At 34.8% G+C, this 27,946-nt stretch overlaps 2 protein-coding genes across 2 annotated transcripts in view; one reads left to right on the plus strand and one right to left on the minus strand.

Annotated features, from left to right (window-relative positions):
* The window catches only part of DOCK7 (dedicator of cytokinesis 7), a 201,827-nt gene that overhangs the window by 71,776 nt on the left and 102,105 nt on the right, over window positions 1-27,946 (plus strand). Inside the window, exon 15 of the mRNA XM_040627213.1 lies at window positions 27,525-27,642. Within this exon, the coding sequence (XP_040483147.1) occupies window positions 27,525-27,642 (118 nt within the window). The remainder of the gene's footprint in view (window positions 1-27,524; window positions 27,643-27,946) is intronic.
* ANGPTL3 (angiopoietin like 3) lies at window positions 6,308-15,565 on the minus strand. The gene is made up of 7 exons (XM_040627215.1): window positions 14,341-15,565; window positions 13,562-13,672; window positions 10,626-10,740; window positions 9,493-9,606; window positions 8,730-8,825; window positions 6,847-7,113; window positions 6,308-6,477 (listed from the first exon to the last, which is right to left on the minus strand). Exons 1-7 carry the CDS (start codon window positions 14,833-14,835, stop codon window positions 6,308-6,310), a joined length of 1,368 nt encoding a protein of 455 aa, XP_040483149.1. The 5' UTR covers window positions 14,836-15,565.

Below are 27,946 nucleotides of genomic sequence, written 5' to 3' on the forward strand. Positions count from 1 at the left end.
TTAATGTGAGTTTTAAGAAAATATTTGCACATTGTTTTTATTTTTAGTACAAAACTTGAGTGGTTTTTTTTTTTTAAGATTTTATTTATTTATTTGACAGAGATAGAGACAGCCAGCAAGAGAGGGAACACAAGCAGGGGGAGTGGGAGTGGAAGAAGCAGGCTCACAGCGGAGGAGCCTGATGTGGGGCTCGATCCCATAACGCCGGGATCACGCCCTGAGCCGAAGGCAGATGCCTAACCACTGTGCCACCCAGGCGCCCTGAATCTTGAGTGTTTTTTAAAGAGTCTCATGGGGTAAAAAAGATTTTTAAATATTGTATGAATAGAGGGAGAATGAATGGATGTGACTGAAGCAAACATTTGGCCTGAGGTGAGAAAACAGGTTAAAAAGAACTAGATTCTGAAAATGACAGATTTCCTATTGCTTAACACTTTTGCCTCCAATATTTATGGTTATTATCAGACAATGTAGGAAAAGCTGTCTAAAAGGGTATATATATGTAAAAAATGTGTATTGCTAGTTTAATTTGTTTTTATATTTTTAAGAATTATGATTTTAAAGAAATTGTGATTTTTCAAAGATATTTAAAAAAAATCTCTTATTAAGCTGTACCTAAAAATTAGAGATTTTTGTATTTAAATCCCCCCCCTCAACACATTGATTATTCACTTATTCTTGTAGAGTGTTAATCCAGGAGAGACCTGGTCTTTTCAAATCCTCTGTAGAGCTGAATGAAGACACACAGATATATGGTCATTTGTGACTAATGTCATGTATTTCTTATTGTGCCAAACAAATGAAGCTTATTTACATCAAATGCTTACTTTATCAAGGAAATACTTAGCTATCACAGTATCACAGAAAAAATACTAGTGCAGTTGTTACATTAAGATAACCAAGTAGGGTGTCTGGGTGGCTCAGTTAAACATCTGCTTTGGCTCAGGCCGTGATCCCAGGGTCCTGGGATCAAGTCCTGCGTTGGGTTCCCCACTCAGCAGGGAGTCTGCTTTTCCTTCTCTCCCTCCCTCCTGCTTGTGCTCTCTTGCTCTCTCATGCTCTCTCTCTCAAATAAATCAATAAAATCTTAAAAAAAAAAGATAACCAAATAATAACAGTGGGAAAATTTTTTATGGAGTATCTGAGATCATCTGAAAGTTAGATACTGGATTGTGTGTAATGTTATGCGTGTTCCAGATTTGTACTTGACTTCCACTGTTGCATTCGAGTTACAAAGATCAGGGTATAATCTAATTGAGCAAATGCTGTGTGTTCAGTTTTTAAGAGCTACGTCACACATCGTGCTATTCTTGGTGAAATTGTTAGAGTTGGCCTCTTTTCCAAAGTTGCCTTGGTTGTAATCACCTACTGAACTTTCATCTTTGTTTTTCTTCCAATTTTTAGAAAGACAGTATCTGGCAAATACTGTGTTACTAAGAATGTAAGAATGAATGTAGTGGTTCAGACCTGGTAACAGTATAAGAAACAAAATGAAGGGGCTCCTGGGTGGCTCAGTCGGTTAAGCGTCTGCCTTCAGCTCAGGTCATGATCTTGAGGTCCTGGGATCCAGCCTCACTTGGACTCCCTGCTTAGTGGGGAGTCTGCTTCTCCCTCTTCTGCCCCACCCCGGCTTGTGCTCTCTCACTTTCTCTCTCTCTTAAATAAATAAATAAGAAACAAAATTAAAAGATGCCATTCATTTTGATCTGGACCTTGGTTACCAGTTAGGACTATGCCCCATACATCTCTTAATAATCCTTAGTAAACTTGTAGGTTTACTGATCTGAATAGAGTCTTAAACTTTTTATAATGGAAAATTACAAACATATACAAAAGTAAATAGAACAGTACAGTTAACCTCCATTGTCATTCTTTTTTTTTCTTTTCAGATTTTTATTTAAATTCTGGTTAGTTAAGATAAGCTATTTTTTTATTAGGTAATCTGTTTGCCCAATATGGGTCTTGAGCCTACAACCCTGAGGTCAAAAGTCGCATGTTCCACTGACTGAGTCAGCCAGGCGCTCCCCTCTATTGTTTTATCTATTACCTGTTCCCTTTTTTCGATAGTACTTTAAAACAAAGCCTAGTCATTATATCATTTTACCTGTCAATCCTTCAGTATGTTTTTCTGTTGAGTAGCTTAGTAAGCTTATAACATGATTGAGTTTTTTCCCTAAACTTTTGTTTCTAGAAACGGATTGACCAGTCAAAAGTAAATGTATATTGTTTATATTATGACCCATGTAATTCATGATTCTTTTTTTTTATTTTAAAGATTTTATTTATTTATTTAACAGAGAGAGAGACAGCCAGTGAGAGAGGGAACACAAGCAGGGGGAGTGGGAGAGGAAGAAGCACGTTCCCAGCTGAGGAGCCTGATGTGGGGCTTGATCCCAGAATGCTGGGATCACACCCTGAGCTGAAGGCAGACGCTTAACGACTGCACCACCCAGGCGCCCCTAATTCATGATTCTTGAACTAGGTCATATTATGGTAGATCTTGCTTTGGAGTTGTTGTTGTTTTTAAGATATTATTTATTCATTTGAGAGAGAGAGGGAGAGAGTGCACAAGCAGGGGGAGAGGCAGAGGGAGAAGCAGATTCCCCGCTGAGCAGGGAGCCCGACGCGGGACTCAATCCCAGGAACCTGGGATCATCTCCTGAGCCAAAGGCAGATACTCAACCATCTGAGCCACCCAGGCGCCCATGGAGATTTTTGTTTTTGTTTTTGTTTTTAAGATTTTATTTATTTATTTGACAGAGAGCACAAGCAGGGAGAGCAGCAGAGGGAGAGGGAGAAGCAGGCTCTCTGCTGAGCAGGGAGCCCAAGGTGGGCCTCGATCCCAGGACCCTGGGATCATGACCTGAGCCGAAGGCAGATGCTTAACCAACTGAGCCACCCAGGCGCCCCATGTTTAGAATTTTATAGTTCATAAAACCATTCAAATACTCTGTCTTACTTGAGGATTACAAAACCCTGTGAAGTACATTTGGCAAGATTATCATTATTCCCATATATGGGATGTGGAGACTGAGGCTAAATTGCTTATTCGAAGACAAATAGTGACAGCCTTACCTCTTTAAGGCTGTAGATTACCGCTCTTTTAGATATATCTAATCATTTTGTTACATGTGTGTTTGTTCCCAGGGTTAAACAGATGAATTTAGAAAAACAGTTTTTCTGTTTGAGATGGCATCCTTGATTTTATATTTTCTAAAATGTCATTGAAACCTGATTTTATAAAGGCATACTATGGGAGATTGTTAATCCTACTCTCATGGCCTTGAACTCAACATTTCACACCAATTGAGTAATTTTATCCTAGTTGATTTGCCATGAGAACACTTTGGACTTTGATAAGAGGACCAACTGTTTGGCCATTTTGTTTTTAATTTTCAAAACTACTGTGTTGGATGATCACTTAGCAGTACATACATAAACACAGTGCTGTGGTTGTTAGTGATGAGAGAAATCACAAGGAAATTTGATTATGCTGTAACAGAAGGTGAAATATGTAACAACACATATTTGGAATAGGTTTTATAAAGGAGGCAAATAGTAGGAACTCAGTAAATACTGGTTAATGCACATATTTTTGTTTAGCAAATGAGCTGATTGATTTCCATGAGTTACGCTATTAGGAAGAAAAGATACAAGCATGAGAACATGCTGGTTACAGAATGACAGTGAAGAAACGGATTATACAAAAATAGGTAACCCCCAAAATGAGAAATGTGTATCCTTGCTCGGTAGAATTCACACCGGTTCAGATTGAACTCTTGGTATAGAATTTGGCAGTAATTCACTCAAATCAAGTAGATAGACTATCTTTTTGATGCTCTTGGAGTTTTTATTACTATTTTTAACAATTTCTATTGTGATTTGCCATATGTACCTTTCTGTCTTTTCTTCACTTGCTCAGTGCCAGTTGAGGGGTACAGACAGTACTGATGCATGGTTTTAGAGGGAGGAGCCCCATTTACTAGGATACTTGTAGAGGAAGTGAGATCATTTATACCTTGAAGTATAAATGGGACCTAGCCAAGCAAAAGGGTGTATAGAGGCATTCTAGACAAACGGAATGGCATTAGGAGAGTATACAGGGGATGTTTAAAAGTAGATCATTTTGAGAAGACCTAAGGGTTTGTTTTGGGCAAGAAATGGTAAAAGAGGAAATTGGGGGTCAGATTATAGAAACCCTTGAATATCTGGAAGAGGCTTGGATGTTGTTCCACAGGCTTCTGCCCTTCAAGTTGGGGTACATGTTCTTGCTACAGAGGGTATGCAGGTCTGCAGGACAAATATAAAACAGCTTCCAGGAATACCACTTTTTAGAAGATTTGGGGAGGAAATAACTACTTTTATATGAAGATTTATAGAGTAGAAAATACAATTCACATGCAATTTTAAGATAAATGGTAAGATTTAAGGTAAAATCCTAAAAAAAGTTTCTAAAAGAAGTACGGGCTCATATAAAGCCATTTCATCCTGTAACTCTAGAATTGTAAAGATGTGTTTTCAGTATCCTTAAGCTGTTATACTCTTTTAATAGACAAGTTTGAACGACACAGGTCAAAGTATGTAGCCATTGTAAATTTGTTTTAGGAAAACTGAAGGAAGACAGACATAAACTTAGGAGGCCAGGCAGGAGACTATTCAGATAGTTTAAAACTCAGGTTAAAAGCAGGCCTTGTTAGGGAAGAAAGCATATCATATTAACAGTCTTTTCAAAAGAAGACTGTATTCAATTTAGTGGCTTATGATACAGGAGCGGTGGTTCACAAATTTAAGTAAAGAGGCAGAGATGTCTCCCAGGTTTTAAGCTTAGGTGACTGGAAGCGTGGTGGTACCATTAATGGATATACAGAAGTAAGGGGGAGTGCGATGCGGTAGGAAGGGGGGAAGGACCAGCAGAGGTGGTAGGGCTTTGATGAATTTATTTGATATGTTGAATTTGAGGAGACTGTAGGATATCAAAAGGAGGAATGATAGATAGGCAATGTAAGAAGGGGAACTGGAGAGAGATCTGGAAGTAATACGTAAATTTGGGAACTTTACTCATGGAACATAGACGAGTTCATGAGAGTAGATAGAATTTCTGAGGATGGGAGTGGAAGAGATTTTTGAAGATTGTGCATTGGCCCAAGTATGTCACATAGTAGGTGGGAATAGGGCTTAAAAATGGTTTCAGGTTAGGGGCGCCTGGGTGGCACAGCGGTTGGGCGTCTGCCTTCGGCTCGGCGCGATCCCGGCATTAAGGGATCGAGCCCCACATCGGGCTCCTCTGCTATGAGCCTGCTTCTTCCTCTCCCACTCCCCCTGCTTGTGTTCCCTCTCTCGCTGGCTGTCTCTATCTCTGTCGAATAAATAAATAAAATCTTTAAAAAAAAATGGTTTCAGGTTAAGGATAATCCTTGGAGAGTATAGCTATATTGTAGAAGCAAAATGAGGGTCAAGTTTGAAAAAAGAATATTGTTTATTAGTAAGTTAGCAGAGAGATCCAAGAGAATGTGGACTGAGGAAAGGCCATTAGATTAGGCAGTTGTGAGTTAGTGGTGTAATTAGAATACTTGTAATTAGAATACTTGGCAAAGGAGTGAGGACAGAAGGATACAATTTGTGAATCATAAAAAAATCCTTTCTCTACCAGAATTATCTCTCAATCTGAGCATATATTATGCAGAAAAAACTCACTTAGTACTCCTAAAAGGAACAAAATGAAACGTGTTGTGAAATCTCTAAAAAATTGGAGAACAAATAGAAGACGCAATTGGTATATTAAATAATGCATTATTTTGTATTCGAAAGCTTCCAGGTTTTTTTGGAAAAGAGTCATGGTATCCTGGCTCTAAAAAGTCAATTTTGACAGTTTGGCTGTGGTTTTAAAAAGCTAAAACTTATTCTTTTGTACTTTATTGGAACAAAATATTTATGTAGGGTCCACATAGATCATACATATTCACATGTCATATATGTAAAAAAATGACATATTTATTTATTTGACAGAGAGATAGCACAAGTAGGCAGAGTGGCAGGCGGAGGGAGAGGGAGATGCAGGCTCTCTGCTGAGCAGGGAGCCTGACGTGGGGCTTGATCCCAGGACCCCAGGATCATGACCTGAGCCGAAGGCAGACGCTTAACTGTCTGAGCCACCCAGGCACCCCTGATAGTGACTTTAAAAAATAATCTATTTCTGAAGCCTTCTGTTAGGGATTTAATACCAAATTATTAAACCACAGTAGTTTTATATGAGTTTAATGTTTAATTTGTTGGCTTTATAATTTGTCTCAGTTCATTCAGAGCTTTCTCAATCTGTTGGATGGATCAACATTTTAGTTGATTTGACAGAGTATAACCTTCCATTTTGAGACTTCCAACATATTCCTCTTTTCCTCTCTGGCTTAGTTTTTGCTCTTGGCTTGTTATATTTACCATTTAGGTTGTTCTCCCCACAAGCATCGTGCCACCACCAGCCTCCTAAAAAAGATAGGGCATTTAATGAACACAAACTCACATAGTTACTGTTACTACATTTCCCCATGAGTACATCTTCACTTCTTACAAATATGACAGTATTGTATGCATAATGCATGTATCCCACTTTTAAATAATCTGTATAAATCTTGTGTATATCACCCAAAATAAAATACCTAAGAAAGGTTTTAGGTAAAATATCTGGTTGAACTAGAATCAAATTAATAGTTATGTTAAGAGATTTTTGCCTACAGAGAAAATGTTTATTTGGGATTCAGTTTTTAAAGAGTTGACATTGTAGATATTAGCTAATACTTTGGGGAGGTATTTTGTAGATATGAAAATGAAGTATTGATATTAGGAAAATGATACCTGAATAACTTTCTGGACAGTTGATATGTCCTTTTGCCATGTGATCCCAAGTAGAAAACACCAAATCTTTGTGTTCCGGGAGTGCATTGGGGACATTGCCACTAATTTCAACTAGGTGTAATGTATAGTTGGTTTCATGATTTCCCAAGTGAAAGGAATATTCGATATAATGCTTGTTGTCGTTCCAGTCTTCTAGTTCAATTCGTAAAATGTAATTAGATTGTTTTACTATGGAGTATATCTTCTCTAGACCCAACCAAAATTCTCCTGAAAAGAAAATAAAAATCTGTGGGTTGTTAACTGCAGATTAGGTACCAACGGTTTTTTTTTTTTTTTGGATAGTGGTTTTTATTGGTGTAAGTCAATGAGTTGTTTTAGTCTTGAATCCCTTGGTTATTTTAGAGTCTCTTAAAATATTTATTTTTAAAACGATTTTATTGAAGATAATGAAATGTACAAAAAATGTTAAAAATATTAATAGGCCTGCCTAAAATACGATTATCATTTTTAAAATGAATTTTATGAGACATATTTCATGGGTGAAACATACTAGGCAATTATAGATATTTTAGATCTGGTCATTGGTAAAATATCTCATTGCTAGGTCTTTAGGTGTACTGGCTTTACAACTAAAGATGTAGAGGAATTCATTAATACCCATATACTATCGAAAGGTTTGTTAAGTATTTCTGTTACACCCAGTATTACTTGGATGATAATAGTGTCATTTTCTTCAAATATAGTCTTGGCTTTTGATATTTGCTTGGTATATGTTTTCTCTGTAGAAAAATAAGGGAATAAAATTTTTTAGACATTTTAAGTTAAACAATTCTTAGTACCGGCTCTTTTTTAATTTTAAAAATTATTTTTATTTGGAATTAAAAACAACAAATACAAAGAGATTTCTTTCTAATTATCACAATGCTTTCTATTAAAGTGTTTAAGGAAAAAAATCAAACTTTTATTGCTATTGAATTAGATGACAATTTTAGGGGTTTCAAGTTTAAATGGCTTATTTTCTTATAGAAATAAATGAATATTCTGGACTTAGCAGTAAGCCTTTTGTTTTAGAGTTGCACTTACTCTTAGAAGATTTGGATCTACAAAACATATCACTGACTATACCTTTTAGTTAGGGAATTAACTAGTGTTTGAATATAAAAATTTTTAAATAGTCAAATATTACTGAATGTTTAATAAAAAATTTGATATAATAATGGATGTTTTCCAGTTTATAAATGAGTACTTATATTTGTGAATTTTTATATTGTGCCTTTTGGATTGTAAATCTCTGTCATTTATTTTTGTTTTGCTTATTTTATTTTATCTTATTTATTTTGTGATCAAACTATAATAATTGTACTGAGTTAACTCATTTATTTTAAATCACATTTTCTATAGCATACATTTATAATATTTAAACAGTTGAGATTTAAACATTTAGTACTGTACATCTGAGTTTCCTTGTTTCTTCCACCTTCCAAATAATTAGTATCAAAAATGTTAAAAAACAAAATAGAGTGACCAGTGATAAGGATGGTTTTCTTCATAGCTCATTCATAGCATTTACCACTTATCAGAGCACATAGCATTTAATCATAATTGTCTTTAATAATTATAATTATGATCATTAGAAGCCATCAAATTAAATTGTGATACATATACTTAAGAACAGATATGAAGTTGTATTAAGTATAATTCAAATAGACGCTTGTAATAAGTGTAAATTACTAACAGATATGTAATTATTTATTAACAAATTCTAAGAAGGCTGGGCCTATTCCTCATTCATTGTTGCATTCCTAATGCCCAATCCAAAATAGATTCCCAGTAAATATTTTTAAGTTAACAAGTGAATGAATGAATGAATGAAGTCACCTTACCATCAAGTCTCCCAAAACCATATCTGTAGTTTTCCCAAGTTTCGTTGAAGTTTTGTGATCCATCTGTTCGGTGTTGAATTAATGTCCATGAACTATCTGAATATAATGAACAAAATTGTGTATTTTAAGTAGATTGACACTGACAGATGTAACAAAATACTGTTTTCTTTCTTTCTTTTTTAAAAAATATTTCATTTATTTATTTGAGACAGGGAGAGAGAGAAAGAGCACAAGCGGGGGATGGGTCAGATGGAGAGGGAGGGAGAGAGAGAGAGAGCAGCAGACTCCTTGCTGAACAGGGAGCCCGACATGGGGCTCGATCCCAGGATTCTGGGATCATGACCTGAGCCGAAGGCGGATACTTAACCGACTAAACCACCCAGGTGCCCCAAAATACTGTTTTCTTGTTTTGATTTTAATTAGTGGCTGTGTAATGTAGTTACTAATATCATTATGGTAATACCATTATTATTTATTATGGTTCCAGGAAGTTAAGTAAAGGGAAACTAATGAATCTTTCTTAATAAACTTATTACAATAGTAATTTCAGATTACTTTTTGGAAAACGATGGAGAATATTGAATAAGTGCATGAGTAAATATAAAAATAAGGCAATTATAAGTACTAGAGCTATGCAACTACTCATGTTACTTATATTTCATTTTACATATATTCAGAACAAAGATAGTAGGATTAGTCTTACTAATAGGTAGTGAATAACCTGAGCTAATTACAGTTCATTTTCTCTTCAAGCTGGTGTTACCTGATTTAACATCACAGTAGACATTAAAAACTTGAGAGTTGCTGGGTCTAATGGAATAGATGCCACTTGTATGTTCGCCTCTGTTATAAATTGTGGTGCAATTAGCAGGAATGTCTAGAATCAAGAAAGTGTTATTACATAAGATATAGGAATGGTATCTTTAGAGCTTGAGCTTTTACTTGACATTTTATGGAATTGTGGTGAATGTAGCCCTTAGCCTTTTTCAGTAATGTATTACCAAGAAAGTCCGTTATGCTAAAGCAGATTTATTAGATGGCATATTATGCAAACAATATTAAAATACTTATTATTAAACTGATTTCCTTTTAGGAAAAGTGACAAAATGAGAATTTTAGACACATATTTTTGCTAGATATAGGACGAATATAAATATAATGCCACATATGAGACATTATTATAGTGCTTGGTGCATAGCACTTAATCAGCAGGTGTATGTGGAAAGAGTGAACATATGTGAAGGAAACTTACAGAGACCTTTTGTGTGTGTTTGTGAATTACATAAAAGTAAATGTGTTTTGAAAGTATTATCATTTTGTTAATGTTTGGCTGGGAATAGAGACTTCGTTCTTTCATCTTTGTGGTTTTTTTAAAATGAAAATTTTCAACAAGAAAGTAGAAACATTAGAGAGAACTTCAGTCTTTCCATTGTTAATCTTTTGCCATTTTTATTTCATAAATATACATGTACACAAATATGTATTTTGCTGTGCTGTTTGAAAGTAATTTGCAGACATCATGACCCTTAACCCCTTAAATATTTCAGCTCGTATCTCTTAAACATAAGATTATTTTCATATAAAACTCTAATACCATTATTACATCTCAGAAAATTTAAAACAATGTCATATTATCTAATATCAAGTCTATATCTGTATTTTCCTGATTGTCTTAAGGATGTGTTTTGTAGGGTTAAAAAAAAAAAAAACAAAAACGAAAAACCTGCCAGCATCCAATTTAGGTTCACACATCGTATTTGGTCGATTTGACTCTTTACTCTCTTTTAGTTTTAGAACAGGCCCTGAGAATAGCAGTTTTTGATGGGAATGTTTAAGATAGGAGAAAAATTTGATGATAATATACCTTCAAGAGAGAAACCCAACAAATTAACTTACCATCATGTTCTACATTTTTTGTTTCATTCAAGTGAAGGAAGGGGGTAGTTCTTGGTGCTCTTGGTTTAGAAGAAAGAGAATGTTCTGTGGATTCTGGAATACCAGTTCTTCTTAGCTGAGGAAAGAATATAAGTCTTTCTTTTGAAAATGGTACTGAATATACAGTTAGGGGAATCTGAGGGAGGATATCAAAAGTACAACTTGTATGCATCTTTAAGTTCGTAATATGTTATTGCTTTTGATGTTAAAATGGTTAAGCAGTGATATACAGATTGTACAGGTGACCTCTTCTCAAAATACTTAATCAGGCACATCATTTAATGAGTTCAAAAAAACTAGAGAAAGAAAGAGAGCAAAGCACAAACCAAAAATTGGTCAAAACCCAGCAAGACCAAAGGTAAAGATTTTGCTTAGCATTTTTAAATATGTTCTGTTTATTTATATGAATAGAATACGTATTCTCTTCAGTAACAGGACAATTTTAAGCTTAATAATTCTCAGTTGTAGGCCTTTTGATTGAGTCTCAGACCTGCCTTAAAGACCTAGCACATAATTCGAACAAGGCTGCTTTCTTAGTAGTTTTTTGGAATGTAAATATATCTGTAGAAGTAACAAATTGGCAGGCTTATTTGCTTACTTTCAATACATTCAGTATTTCATTGCTAGTTTAGCAGTGCTTAGCAATAACAGTTTATTTTTATGCAAAATGTGCTGGGTTTGCAATTTATTGACTGGTAGCTTTTCTTATTGATGGCCTGAGAAAAACAGATTATGTAATATCTTAATAGTGTTTTTTGATGTCAGCATTCCTGTGACCTTATTCATAAGGATCTGTTGCAGAGTTAATTTACTGGGTATTAGCCTTTTATCCTAGGTAAGTGTGTGATGTTAAAGGCACTTAACTTACAGAGTTTTGGATTCTTATTTGAAATTCGAGGAACCTGGATGAGATGGTCTGAGGCTTCTTCTAACTCAGATATTCGTTGTTTTGAATTCTTCATACATTTTATTGGAAAAGATGTATATCATTTGATAATAGTGACATTTTGTTTTGTGAGTAGGCTCATTTAACCATAATAAAAGATATAAGAAAAAAGAATTTAGAAAAATAACGTAATGAGGAAGTTATGTAAATCAAAACTAATTGGCAAAAACCCTTTTGGATAATTAGCAAAAATAATAAAGTAACCTACTAGACTGTGATTCGTAATTAGCAAAAATAACCTGAAATTATGAGTTATAAAATTTCTGAAACGTGTAACAATATGTTTAGTGGAAATTGTTTTATAATTCTTGGCAATTGTTTTTTTTTTTTAAAGTTTCTCCAAATTTGTATGATTTTTGGAACCCTCTGGAGTACCTGTTTCATAGTATTAGTAATTCATACTTTTGAAATATTTAGGTTCTCACATAGCTTTATTCTAAGTAGGTATCTCCCTCACCTAGCTAGCTGCTTATGTCATAGATTAATTATACTGTTGGATACTGAACTTAAATTATCAGGCACACAGTTTCTAATATTACTAACAATAGCAAGCTTTTATTGACTTCTTTGTGTTGAATATGATATTAACTTTATTAATTCAACATATATTTATTGAATTCCTACTGTGTCTCAGACAGTATTCTATATTCCGGGGCAACAGCAATGAAAAAAATGAAGAAAATCCCTGTTTTCATGGAGTTTACATTCTAGTGAGGGGACAGACTAAATAAATAACTAAAATATATATATTATGTGAAATAGAGGTAAGTAGGAATAAAGGAAAAAAAATAAAGGAAAAAAAAAGAGTAATGAAGAAGGTTACAGGTTTTAAGGATGGGTTTGGGAATTGCAATTTTTGATTAAGTGACCTAGTAAGACTTCACTGAGAATTTTATATTTAACAGACACCTAAAAGAAATGAGAGTGGGCCATGCAGATGTGAGGGAGAAGAGGAATCTTCTCCTGGATGATAAAGGGAACAAGGGCAAAGGCCCTGAGACAGTGGCATGTTTGATGTGTGTTTGATGTGTTTGAGTAACTGGGAAGAGTTACCCGAGTATGACTAGAGTTGTGGAGATGAAGTCAGAGATAAGAGTCGTGTGGGGTCTTCTGGGCTGCTGGAAGTGAGATGGGAAGCCATTGTATGGTTTTGAACCAAGAGAGATGTAATCTAATATTGACTTTTTTTTTAAGGTTTTTTTAAAAAAAGATTTTATTTATTTATTTGAGAGAGAGAGAGCTAGTGAGAATGCGCATGAGCAGAAGCAGGGGCCGAGGGAGCCCGATGTGGGGCTCAATCCCAGAACCCTGAGATCACAACCTGAGCCAAACAAAGTCAGACGCTTAACCGACTGAGCTACCCAGGCACCTCTAATTTTAACTTTTGATAGAATCATATTGAAGATATACATTACCTGAGTTAATTCTTTTTTTTTCTTATGACACTCCTAAAGATAGGTTCTGTTATTTTCTTTTCTTCTTTTTTTTTTTTTTTAAAGATTTTATTTATTTATTTGACAGAGATAGAGACAGCTAGCGAGAGAGGGAACACAAGCAGGGGGAGTGGGAGAGGAAGAAGCAGGCTCATAACGGAGGAGCCCGATGTGGGACTCGATCCCAGAACGCCGGGATCATGCCCTGAGCTGAAGGCAGACGCTTAACCGCTGTGCCATCCAGGCGCCCCAGGTTCTGTTATTTTCTTGATAGAATAAGTGAGGAAACTGAGAGACAGAAGGGTTAAGTAATTTATTCAAGGTCACACATAAGTTTTAGAGCCACGATTCAAACCCAGGTAGTTTAATAGCTTCAGAGTCTACTGTCTTAATCATGCTGATGTGATCTGTTTACTCATTATCCAACTGTAAGTTTTAAAAATAAATTTAGGGTCCAATGTTTTCATAAACTAGACTTTATGTAGAAGGTTGGACATACCATTAAAATATTGACTTACCTGGTTTTCTATTTCTTTTATTTGACTATGCTGTTGGTTTAATTGTCTATATTGTTCCTCCACGGTCTGTAGAAGGTCTTTGATGCTATTATCTTGCTGTTCTACAAAAGTCTGGACATAGATTGTAGGGTGGTTAGAAGTTACTGTCTTTCTTATTTATTTTTCATTTCTTTTTTGTTAAATTAGACTTTTTAATTTTTTATAACACTATTACAATCTAAAATTTTAAAACTAATAGTGGATTAGATAACAATATTGGCAACCTTTTTCTCTTATATGCTTCTTTCAAATCCTTTTGTTTTTATGTTTTAAAATGTACCATCTCTAAAACCTGATTTCCTGAACTCTAAAGTACTTCAGTTAAATGGGAAAAAAAACAACTAGCATTTTAATAGGAATTAATCTTTTACCATCTACTTACTACTTTTATCCATTTTATTTTTATTTTACTTTTTTACTTATATGCGTTTTTAACAAGAGAGGATAGTTTCAAATTATATTCCTTAACTTTTTACCTGCCTCCAGTAATTTGTAATAATTTAGTGTTCTAAATTTTATTAATTGATTTGTAATTTTCATCTGAAATGTAAAGTTTAGTTGTTTTTATATATAATATTAGGGAATCATAAAAACCAACTTGAAATTATAATGGGAAGTTTTATTTCCTAGAGAAAGGTATAGTATTCAATGATTCAACAAAGTAGTAGCATGTTTTAAAATATTTTTTAAAAAGATCCACATTGAAACATAATCATGAACCCTCTTTGATTTCTACTTACTTTAAGTGAAGTTACTTCTGGGTGTTCCTGAATTTCAGGTTGATTTTTAATTAAACTGGTTAATTGCTTCTCCAAATATCTCACTTTTTGTTGAAGCAGAATTTTTTCTTCTAGGAGGCTTTCAAGTTTTGAGTTGAGTTCAATTGACATGTTCTTCACTTCTTCATTCTTGACTTGCAGTTTGGATGTAGTTCTTCTAAGTTCCTTTTCTTCTTCTCTGATTTCATTGGTTTGCAGTGATAGGTCATAAAAAGACTGATCAAATATGTTGAGTTTTTGAAATATGTCATTAATTTGGCCTTTAGTTTTATGGACAAAGTCTTTAAGACCATGTCCTAATTGAAGGAGGCCATTGGCTAAAATTTTTACATCATCTAACATAGCAAATCTTGATTTTGGCTCTGGAGACCTAGAATCATATGACGAATAGTCCTGGTCAATTTTGGAAGAAATAACTAGAGGAATGATAAAAAGAAAGAGCTTAATCGTGTGCATTTTTATCCTAAGTATTCAACTAATTTTTTCCTGTAAGCAGACCTAGACTTCTCTAAACTCTATATATATACCACAATTTGCCACATGAACAGTAAGGTTGGCAGGCGAATATAGTTAATCATTAAGCTGTGTAAACTTGTACAAATGTAACCTTCTACATTGAATTAGATCAATGCTAAATGAAATTAAAGAAATGAGCAATTAACTGCTAGGTCATTTAAAGTTGTTAATGTATTTAATTTTGCAATATTATAAACTCCAGTTTCAGGGTTGCGAGAGTTACCTGTTTTTTAAAAGCTTATTTTAATTTCTCATGATTAAGAGATGTACAATTAGGCAAACTCTTTTCATTGGTAAATTCACATTAACGTTAAGGAAAGTTAATGAATTAAGTATGCATTTCCCAAATTGTATTTTAGTTATTTGGAAACAGCAACCTATTCCCAGAAATGGTTTCTCTGTGAAGTCTTCAACCACTTCTTCAAGTAGCATTAATGGCTCTCAGCGCTGCATTCCCACAATACTCTGAATAAGCTAACATATGATTATATATTCCTTATTATTTGTCACTGTAATTGTTAGTATGTCTTTTTGCTTCAGATGATCTTTCCTAAATATATTTGTATATTATCACAAGATCTCATACAAGGCATTTCACTCCCTTTCTCTATTATCTACAGTCTGTGTCTGGGTTCTAACTTCTTTTCCATGTGTCTGCTGAAAGACCAATAGATTAGGTGGCCTTTTTTTTTTTTCTTCTTATTTTTTTTAATAATAATATTTTTTTATTATATTATGTTAGTCACCATACAGTACATCCCTGGTTTTTGATGTAAAGTTCCATGATTCATTAGTTGCGTATAACACCCAGTGCACCATGCAATACATGCCCTCCTTACTACCCATCACCAGCCTATCCCATTCCTCCACCCCCCCTCCCCTCTGAAAGCCTCAGTTTGTTTCCCAGAGTCCATAATCTCTCATGCTTCATTCCCCCTTCTGATTACCCCCCTTTCTTTATCCCTTTCTTCTCCTACCAATCTTCCTACTTCTTATGTTCCATAAATGAGTGAAACCATATGATAATTGTCTTTCTCTGCTTGACTTATTTCACTCTTCTAAGGTCAAACCAGAATTATATACTTCCAATGGGTGAAACAATTTACCTGTTACAAGTTTTTCTGAATTTTGTGAGCTTGGTAACAATTTTGGTAATATAAATTTAAAAAACCAGCAAATTAATAGTATGTTCAAAAATAAATGTTCTATTGTGCGTCTAACTTAGTGTTAAAAAGAAAAATACTAAATGCTTCGGTTAAATTATAGCCGATTATCCTTTTTCTAAGAGAGAATGCACATGAGCATGCACAAGAGGGATGGGGTGGGGCAGAGGGAGAGAGAGATTCTTAGGCAGGCTCCACACCCAGTGTAGAATCCTGAGATCATGACCTGAGTGTAAATCAACAGTCCAACGTTTAATTGAATGAGCCATCCAGGTGCCCCTGATTATCCTTCTTGAGTGCTCATTGAGAACTTTCTGAGAAAAAAATAAGTCCTTTGAAATGCCTTATCTTGATAAATTAATATAGAATTGTTAAAAGAGTGTGGGTTCTGGAATTAGACTGTCATCTATGTCCAACAGCCAGCTCTAGCTGTCTGGCCTTGGACAAGATACTTAACTTCCCCATACCTCAGTCTCCCCATATGTAAGGTGGGGTATAGCACATACTTAATAGGGCTATGAAAATTAAAAGAAATGATATGTGTAAAGCACTTAGAACAGTGTCTGGCAAATAGGAAGTACTCAAAATGTTAGTTATTATATCACATGTAAACAACCTTTGAACCTGTGTATGTGTGTGTAATCAGGCCTACCTGAAAATTTTTTTTTAAATAAAGTTAATAGCTTTTTTGCAAAGTGAAAGCTTTAACATAATGAATTTTAGTTTAAACTGTAAATTGTCAAACAAAACTTTATAAAATGAACCATTTCCAAATTTCTATCCTTAGAAATGCCTCCTTGTGGTATACAATAGAGACCCTTTCCTTTGATGATTTAGGAATAAGGGCTTTTGGATGTAGTAGCTACAGTCAGGTAGTAAACCATAGCGGTTTTGAGTATGATTCTGGAGAGAGGCAGGCTGACTTGGAATCTTGGCTGTCCTGTTCTTGAGCTCTGTAACTCTTGGTCAAATTATTTAGCTTTTCTGTACCTCCATTTTCTTGTCTGTCAAGTGAAGGTAATACCTACTTTATAGGGTTGTATGAAGATTAAGAATTAGCATTTTTAAAGCACAGAACACTATCTGGTATAAAGTAAATACTCATTATATATTAGTTAGTTGTTGGTAATTAGAAACAATCAATGCATTTATGTCCATAATGTCATATTTTTTTGGTGAATATTATCTAATCTCATGTTAAGATGACATAAGTTGAGAAATTTTGCTAAAATTTAGGTTTTCTGCATTTTGGTCTCTTGGATCTTGGTAGGTATAAGGAATTATGTCTTTTATTTAGCCTGTGTATATCTTTTTGAAAAGTATTTAATACAGAACTATATAAATATTTCTGTTTGTAAGAGAAATAAAGAACCCAAGTAAATAAAAATATATAAATACTTCCACTAATAAGGAAGAAAAACAAAAAAAAATTCTTATTTTTCATTTCATCTTATCCTCACCATTGTTAAATGTTATAGAATTATAAAAGTGTATGTAGAACTAGTACAGAAACTTGAATTTTCTCCTTTTTTAAAGGAAAAAGTTAGTGTTGTCATCATTGGTCACGAAGGACATATTTCGAAACTTCTCTTAACTAAACTGTCTACTTTTCTGGCTTAAAACTATCGACCCTGATGTTTCATCTACCTTCTAGTTGAGGGGAAATCGAGATGGGCCAGCTTCTCTCTGTTGCACTATAAGCTGTTCATGGGCAAGATCTGTATCTGTCTTTAATTCATGTCCCTTACAGTACTTTATTCAGTAAAATGCCTTACATGTTTGAGAAACAGTATAAACATATTGAATGAAAAAGAGAATGGTAAAGTCATTACATGGGAGTTTTCCAGGAACAAAATTCGCATGTAGTAGTTGCTCAACCTGATTTGATATAGGAGATTCTTTTTAGAGAAAGGGATTTGAAAAGTTTTTTGAATTTGCCCCTTCCAGTGCATGAAAGTAACTGAACACTAATACAAAGACAGGCTATGTGAGGGAATTTCCTCCCATTTTGGTTACTGTATTAGAATATTAACACTTTCTGCACAATTTATATAATTCGTTATGTGTGACACTAACAGATTAAAGGCATCGGTCACATATTCTTGGTTTATATTTTATCATCTCTGGGTAGAAATATCTGGATAATTTTTTTTCTTATATTAGTTTGACATGTTACTGAATATACTTAAAGTAAAGAAATTGCCTATTCACGAGCTGTAGAAGAGTACCAACATGGGGAGTGTAATGAAAATAGTAATTTTAGAAGTGATTTTACATCTGCCTTTTAATGGCTCCTGTCTGAGTACACATTGTCAAAGGCAGAAACTAAGCTTTGCTTGAACTTGTGCCTATTTAAATAGAACCCTAATCAAATATAACCAGTAATGTTAGGAAAGTTTAAAAATTTTTATGCCAGAGGAAATAAGAAACTAAAACTTGGGCCCTAATCTAAGGATTTCCAGTTTCTAAGAACTAATATACAAAACTTTTTAGCTACCTAGAATTTTAGGACATTTAGAAGTCTTGTTTAAGTTTCAAGCAAAGCAAAGTCCTTTGTCCTCTCCCAGGTTATGCAATCTTCTGGAGATGTGACTTCCAAATAAAACACAAGGCAGGCATTGGGATCTTTTGAATGTAGTATCCCTTTTAATTTCTTCCTTTTAAAAATGTGATCATTTGTTTTTGATTTAATGTTTGGTGGAAAGATTCTGAAAGTAACTGCATGAGAAAAACCCATTTATAAATGGAAATATTTATATTAACTAAAGTGAAGAATAATGCCAGATTAATACATTGGCTTTCCTATCCTCTCTTTGTCCAGAACAGGCACTGTCCAGTGGAAATACAATGCGAGCTGTATATGTAAAAAAAAAAAAAAGTAAAAAAGAACAAGTGAAATTCATTTTAATAGTACATTTTATTTAATCCAGGATATCAAATATTATTTCAATATGTGATCAATATAAAAACATTAATTAGATACTTTATATTTTTTTCATACTAAATCTTCCAAATCTGGTGTGTTTTTATACTTTCAGCACATCTCAATTAGAATAAGCACACATCAAGTGCTTAGTAGTTTCATTAGACTGTTTTATTGGACGGTGCAGATCCAGAAGATGAGTGACCTTTGAAGTAATTATTTCATGTATCTTATTTTTCCCCCATGTTCACTATTAATAAATATTAAATTTTTATGCTGAATGTACTTATTGTGGAAACCCTGATATTTCTGAAACTTGTAAAAAATAAAAATCCTAGATGTACCTGGGTGGCTCAGTCGGTTAAGCTACTAACTGTTGATTTCAGCTTGGGTTATGATCTCAGGGTTGTGGGGATGGGACCCCACATGGAGCCCCATGTGGGGCTGTGCACTCATTGGAGAGTCTACTTAAGATTCTCTCTCGGCCCCTCGCCCACACTCCTGTTCTCTTTAAACAAACGAACAAACAAAATCTTAAAATCCTGACTCTTACTATTAACATTTTGTGGTGTGTCATGCCCAATCCCTTGGATGAGTAGTTGCACATGATTTCTCATGCCAGATTATCCTTCAGAATAGTTGTGCCAGTTTACATCCCTGCCAAGAGTAACGAGAGTTCCTCTTTTCCCGTGAATTTTTACCAGTGCTTTGAATGAGAAAAACAAAAAATATCAATAAATTATTTTTAAAAAAGATTTATTTATTTTAGAGAGAGAGGGAGAGAGGAGAGTGCATGCACATGTGTGCATGGGGTTGGGGGGCCTGAGCAGAGGGAGAGAGAGGATGTCAAACGGACTCCTGCTGAGTGCAGAGCCTGAGGCAGGGCTTGATTCCACAACCCAGAGATCATGACCTGAGCCAAAATCAAGAGTCTGATGCTTCACCGACTGAGCCACTCAGGTGCCCCCTAAATATCAATAAATCTAATAGGCAAATATGTCTAGTTTATTTTCCTGGCCATCTATTTTGCTCTCTTTATGAATTACCTAGGTATTATATAAGTCCCGTCTGTCCAAACTCTCCCCCCCCTTTTTTGTTTGTTTCTTTCTAATTGTGGGAATTATTTACGTATTATGGATACTAACTCTTTGTCTTGTATGTAACAAATAGTGTTTTTCCAATCTGTCATTTGTCTTCCACCTGTGTTTATGGTATCACCAGCTCTGCAGAGGCTTTAAAATTTGTCTTCTATAATTTTTGTGGCTCATTCTCAGAAATACCTTTCTCATTTATAAAATATGGTATCTTTAAAGCTTTTCTAGTACTTTTATGGCTTTATTTTTATTATTTAAACCTTTGATTATTCTGGAATTTATTTTGAGGAGGGGGTGAAATATGAATTTATCTTTTTTCCCTGAATGGCTAAGTGCTATCTCAGCACTTCATTAATCTACCTTCTCACTGCTGATTTGCAGTTCTTCTGAAGTATTATAAATGCAAGGTAAAGACTTACTAGGTTTATGTGGGGATTTATTGGTGGAGTTAGTCAAATGGAAAAGATTCTGGATTCAGTTTTATGCCTTTTACCTTCAGAAACAAGTTGAATTTAAAACTGTTTGGTTTATATTGGAAATCAAGCATAGCTTATAGATAATGTTTAGTTAATGTCCATTTAACCTGGAATCCAAACTCTCAGAAGTATTAACTAAATATTTGTGTGCATTCTGTATCATTCATTCATTCATTCATTCATTCATTCAATATGAGGCACTGTTTTAGGCATTGGGAATATAGCAGTTAACTAGATAGATAAGTTCCTTGTCCTCCTGGAGTTTGGGCTTTATCTATATCTATCTATCTGTCTGTCTATCTATCTATCTACCTATCTATCTATCTATCATCTATCTATCATCTATCTATATATAAAGGAGATGTAAAAACAAGAAATGATATATAAATGAACAAGATAGTTTTGGATTGTTTTAAGCAAATTGTTTAAGAGTTGTGAATGGAATAACAAAGTGATGTGATGGTGGGGGGAGATTAAGGTTAGGTTTTCTGAGACTTGAAAGATGTTGAAGAGCCCAGTCGTGTCCATGTCCACAAAACTTAGACGGTAGTAATGACAATGTAGAGGTTCTGAGGGGTGGGGGACAGTATAGTGTGTTTTGCTCTTCTGTGTGTTCTGCACGTCTGTCCTACTTACAGTTTTTTAATTGAAATGTATGGGCAGATTCTTTAGCCTCAATTCCTCTTGTGGGCTCCAGTGACATTCTATGTTCATAGCGCTTACCATACTCCATTATAATTATTTGCTTGTCCAGTTCTCCCTCTAGGCCAATGAGGTCAAGAACGTTGTCTTTTATCTCTGTATTCTTAGTATCTAGCACACTGCATATTCAGCAAATGTTTGTTCCAATGAGGAATTACAAACATAATTAAGGGCAATCTGTTATGCGCTTTGGATCCTGTTCTCTCCTACTATTTCAGGAATCTTTACTTTCTTGTTCTAATGTATGCAAACTGTCTCCACTGGATTCTTTTCATTAGTATGTAATCAAACTCCAACCTGTCCAATCTTAAAAAACTTCCAAAATCCCTATATTCTGTCTCCCAACTATTGCATGATCTTTCTCTTCTTTACAGCTGCACTTTTCAGAATTTCACTTATTTCATTTTCTTAACAGCTACCTGCTCTTGAACCTACTTTTTTGTGTTTTCAGCCTGATGTTATCAGGAACTTTCATGTTGCTAAGTCCAGTTAACCTTTTTCAATTCTTACCTCATTTGGCCCCTGAGTGGTGTTTGACATTTAACCATTCAAATCTTTTTTTTTCCTTTAAGTAGACTCCATGCTGGGCATGGAGCCCAACGTGGGGCTTGAACTCACCACCCTGAGATGAAGACCTGAGCTGAGATCAAGAGTCTGACATTTAAAAAAAATAAAAAAAAAAAAAATCCGACCCTTAACCAACTGAGTGTTCCAGGCACCCCTTACCTGTTTAATTCTTCTTATATTGTTTTCTCATAGTTTCCATGTCACTGCACTCTCATGGTTTTCTTTCTACTTCTCTGTGGGTTCTTTCTCAGTTATCTTGGCAGTCTCATCCTCTGCTGGATGGCCACAGTATCTTGGAGTTCCTTAAGACTCCATTCTTGGAATAGCACACATGAATAATTACGTGATATTCTAATTCTCTCATAGTTTATGTCCTTCAAAAAAATGCCCCCCCCCCCAACCCTTTCTCTCATTCCAGGTCTGTGTAGACAGGTCTGACGTAATTCTGGTACATGAGAAATTTCTTTGCCCTGGCCGCTTTCAATACTGTATCCTTGAATCTAATATTTGCGAATTGCACTATGACGTGACGTGGCGTAGGTTTGTCGTGTTTGAGCTTGGGAGGGGTCCTCTCTGCCTCTTGGACACGAATGCTTGTTTCCTTTGCTAGATTAGGGGAGTTTTCAGCTAAAATTTGTTAAAATATCTCTTCTAGACCTCTGTTTTTCTCCACCCCCTCAGGGATGCTGATGATTCTGACACTGGAACGTTTCATTGAGTCAGTAATCTCCCGTAACCTACATTCTTGAGATTGGATTTTTTTGAGCCAAGTTTCTGTTTTAGCTTTCTCTTCTACCAACCCATCCTCCAATTCACTGATTCGTTCTTCTGCCTCATTTACCCTGGCCGTCAGAGCATCTAGTTTTGACTGCATTTGGTTCATAGAATTTTTAATTTCTGCCAGATTCGCTCTCATTTCCGCCCTTAGAGATTCTGTATTCTCGTTAATATTTTTGTTAATATTTTTTTCAAGTCTGTACATCATCTTGACAATTGTTACTCTGAACTCCATTTCTGATAATTTGGTTATATCCATATCCATCAGTTTTGTGACAGAGGCCACAGACTCAATCCCCCCCCAGCAAAGAAAAGTTTATGTCCTTCAGAATGATTCTCAGCATAGAAAAAATGATAGGTAGATGCAAGATAGAAAGGATTAAATAAAAACCTTGTAGTCTTGAATTGGAATTTGGAATATCAGTATGTACTCAGAATGTGTTTCATGTTAAAAGCATTTTCCCCTCGGGATGCCTGGGTGGTGCATTTGCTTAAGCATCCATCCATCTTGTTTTTTCAGCTCAGGTCATGGTCTCAGGGTTGTGAGGCTGAGCCCTTCATTGGGCTCCATGCTCAACACAGAGTTGGCTTAAGACTCTCTCTGCCTCTCCCCTCTTTGATCTCTCTGTCTCTCTAATAAATAAATAAATGAATAAATCTTAAAAAAAAAAACCACACATTTTCCCCTCACTCTTTTTTTACTTAAATGGCCTAGGAACAGTGACTAACCCACAATGAGTGCCCAGATTGTAGCTTGGAAAAACATTTCTCATTCAGAGAATCAAAGCTCCTTGGAGAAATGGCTGATTCTGGTTCCTAGAAGAAACTGTGTAAGAAGAGCTTGGAACATCTTGCTATATAACAGATAGCAAGAAGCATCAAAGAGCATTATGACTGAATCACAAGGAGTCAGGAGCCAGTTTGAATCGGCTTTTTCATTTGCCAAAGATGGGACAATTTGAACATCAATAAAGATAATAACTGCAGTGTATTGAAACAGATTAATATGTTTGGCCCGTGAGTTTATAGGTGTTACTAAAAAAAAAAAAAAAAAAAAAAAAAAAAAAAGAACAACTAATTTCTCCTAGAAGATTATAATGTACCAACTGCTTCTTTTGAAAACTGGAAAATAATGGAAAAGGATCAAAACATTTATTCCTGTCTCCCATATAATGGCTCACTGGCTAAGCAAATAGTAGATGAGGAAAAGTACTCTTCATAGAGATTTTCCAGCTATTAAATATAGAAGGACCGATGGAATATTACCTTTTGGCGACCCTTAATGGAGCTAATGGATTTAGGCATTGATCACCATCTCCTAACTGTACAAAAAGAGAAACCACCAGACATTTTTCTCCTGATAGAAGGACATGGTACCATTTATGAAATGATCTTGCCAAAAAACCCTCAAACCTAAATATGACCAAAGCTCTAGATCCAACTCTCAATTTATAGAAAACACAGAGGAATGTGTTAAAGGTCACTATAGGGATGCAACCAATAAATTCTAGCCTCTGGAAAAATTACACAAAAATAGTCCCATTTCTTCAACAAATATATTGTAAAGGTAGAAGATGAAAAGAATTCCCCACAGTCAACTAAGTATCTCTTCCTCCCATACTCCGTGCGTACTTCTCTCACAACACAACATTTTTGTGAAGTGGTCTGTTATAGGCATTTCTGTCTCATTAGACTGTCTGTTCCTCAAGACCAACAAATAGCCTCTTAATCTTCCTTTATTTCCCTTGCATGTAACATGGTACCTGATGTTTGGTGAGTCAGTGAATACTTCTTGTGCAGATTTTACTTGATGCCGTCGGTGGTTAATCAGTCATAGTCATCTTTGCTCTTTAGTTCTTTTGATTAGGAAACTGACAAGTCATAACATTCCCGTATTTGCCTTTTTCACTTTTGGCTATTTGGAATACAACTGACTCTTCTCCATGTCTTTAGTGACATTTAGATTGTATGCTTATTGTTATACACACCTATCCTCCCCCCATCGAAATTACTTTATTGTTTTATCTAATTATAAAGGTCATGTTCTCACTGTAAAAATATTCAAACAAAATAGAAAAGTATAAAAAAGGAACTAGAGTCTTCACTCTTAACCAGGAATATCCTTTTATCCCTTTCTTTCTTTCCTCCCCTTTCTTCTTTCCCTGCCACCCCCCGAACTGTCCTCTTGTTGGATTGACCCCTCTGTCATTATGTAATGACCTTCTTTGTCTCTTATTATAGTCTTTATATTAGAGTCTATTTTGTCTGATATAACTACCCCAGCTTTCTTTTGGTTTCATTTGCATGGAATATCTTTTTCCATTTCTTCACTTTCAGTCTGTGTTTCCTTACATCCGAAGTGAGTCTCTTGTAGGCAGCATGTAGATATGTCTTGTTTTTTTACCCATTCAGCCACTCTGTCTTTTGACTGGAGAATTTAGTCCATTTACTTTTAAAGTAAGTATTGATAAGTATGTGCTTATTGCCTTTTTGTTAATTGTTTTCCATTTGTTTTGTAGTTTGTCTCTGTTCCTTTCTTTTCTCACTNNTTCCTTTTTGGTTTGATGACTTTCTTTAATAGTATGCTTAGGTTCCTTTATTTTTTGTGTATCCACTCTAGGTTTTTGCTTTGTGGTTACCTTGAGGCTTGCACATAATAACTTGTACCTGGAACAACGAATAACAACTTAAGTTTGATCCAGTTTTAACGTTTTTCATTTTTACTCCCCTCTCCCATGTTTTATGTTTTTGATGTCATATTTTACATTTTTTATCTTGTGTATTCCTTAACTAAGTATTATAGTTATTTTTACTACTTTTGTCTTTTAACCTTCATACTAGCTTTATAACTGATTAATCTGCTACTTTTACTATATATTTACCTTTCCAGTAAGATTTATTCTTTCATGTTTTCTTATTACAAATTAGCACCTTTTCTTTTCAGCTTAAAGAACTTCCTTTAATAGCTCTTGTTATGCCAGTTTAGCGATGATAAACTCCTTTAGCTTTTGCTTGTCTGGAAAACTCTTGTCTCTGCTTTACTTCTGAATGATGACTTTCTTGAGTAGAGTGTCCTTGGATGGAAGTTTTTTCTTTCAGCTCTTTGAATGTATCTTGCCACTGTCTTCTGGCCTGTAAAGTTTCTGCTGCATGGTCTGCTGATAGTCTTATTGGGGTTCCCTGGTAACAAGTTGTTTTTCTCTTCCTGCTTTTAGAATTCTCTCCTTTTTAACTTTTAACATTTTAATTATAATGTGGCTTGGTGTGAGTCTTTTTGTGTTTATATTTTTTGGAACTCTCTGGGAGCTTCCTGGATCTGGATGTCTGTTTCCTTCACAAGGCTAGGGAAATTTTCAGCTATTATTTCTTCACAATTTTCCATAAGTAGCGTATGTCACTATACATCCTGCTACAGAACCTGCCTTTTTTCTTCATCCAACATGCTGGGTATCTCTTTCTACATCAATAAACATTGCTACACGTTGTCATTTTGCAGACTCTGTAGTATTTCTTCTTATTAATACATATTAATTTAACTAATTAGAACTGTGCTGATGAACACTATATTTCCTCACAATTATTTGTAATTATTCTCTACTACAAAAAATGTTATAGTGAATTTTTTTAATACATCCATTTGTAGGTATGTGTAGTTATCTCCTTAGACTAGAAGCAGGTTTCTTAGGTCAAAGATTGTGTTCATGTAGAATTTCTATATTGCCCCACCATGTTCCAGAAAATTTTGACCTCTATTTTCATTGCTTCAGCAGTTGATTAGCAGGGCTTTATTATACTTGAAGTCTTGTTCATTAGCTCTTAGCACTAGTCTTCAGTAAGTAACTCTCATTCTTTATCTTTTTTTTCTTCTTTTTTTTTTAGCCCTCTCTTTTGTGTCTTTTCTTGAATTATTTATCTTCTCTGTGGTGGCAACAGGGACTGTTAAAGTTGTGTAAGATGCAAGATGGGCTTGAAGTAAAATAAATGCAGACTAACGTGATTATCTTACAGCAACTACCAATACTGTTACACCTTGCATATTATCATATGTGTTTTTGAACAAACACTGTGAAATGTTATACCTCTTAAATCCTTGATCATGTTTACATAAAAGTTTCATCTATAAATGTCATCCCCTTTTTATCTGCTTGGAGGAAGTAACATAATACATTATTAACTTTTTTTTTAAAAGATTGATTTATTTTAGAGAGAGAGTATGTGGGGCAGGGGGAGGGGCAGAGAGAGAGAGAGAGAGAGAATCTCAAGCAGACTCCCCACTGAGTGCAGAAACAGGGCTTTATCTCATGACCCTGACATCATGACCTGAACCAAAAATTAAGAGTTGGCCACTTAACCAACTGAGCCACCCAGGTGCCCCCACGATTAACCTTTTTTTTAAAAAAATATTTTTATTTATTTGTCAGAGAGAGAGAGGCAGGCAGAAGGAGAAGCAGGCTCCCCACTGAGCAAGGACCCCAGTGCTGGATCAATCCCAGGACCCTGGGATCATGACCTGAGTCGAAGGCAGACGCTTAACTGACTGAGCCACCCAGGCATCCCCACTATTAACTTCTTAATGATGTTTTAGTCCATCATTTATTTCCCAGAATCCTCTTGTATAAGAAAGAGCTTGTGTTTTTAAGTCTGACTGACCTATATTCTGATTTCAGCTTTGCTGCTTACTTAGTTGTATGTGAATTTCACTTAAGTTTTCTAGGCTTCAATTCATCTGCAAAATTGGGGTATATTTGATTGCTATTTTTGAATGATTGCTCTAAGAATGAAATAAATCATTGGATGTGAAAATAGTATAGTGGCTAGCAAATATTAATAATTAAGTTTTTGTTCCATCCTTTTCTTTTGTGGCATGCAGTAATAAATACCATTTTTAGATATATATTCACAATCATGTATACTATTGCCTTCACAGAAATCTTCTCTACATATACCCTCAGAGTCTCAATTTTGCCAATCGTCAAGGTTCTGCAAGAAATATAACAGTGAAAGTACAGTTCATGTATGGGGAGGATCCAAGCAATGCCATGCCGGTAGGAAATGTTCTTTACTTTTCCTGTTCTTCATCTATGGTTCAAATAACCTTTTTTTTTTTTTTTTTTTTTTTTTTGGTATTACTTAGTTGGCAGCTCTAAACTGGAAATTAATATGCTCTCATAAACCAAGTTTCTAACTGCTTTACTTCCTGTACAGATAGTACAGGTTTACTTGAAGTCTTTTTAAAAAATTTATATTCAAATTCCAGTTAGTTAATATACAGTATAATATTAATTTCAAGTGTACGACATAGTGATTCAACACTTCCTATTGAAGTCTTAATTATTGATGACTTGGTTG

The sequence above is a fragment of the Ursus maritimus genome, unplaced genomic scaffold, assembly GCF_017311325.1.
Source record: "Ursus maritimus isolate PB19 unplaced genomic scaffold, ASM1731132v1 scaffold_12, whole genome shotgun sequence".
Lineage (NCBI taxonomy): Eukaryota > Metazoa > Chordata > Mammalia > Carnivora > Ursidae > Ursus > Ursus maritimus.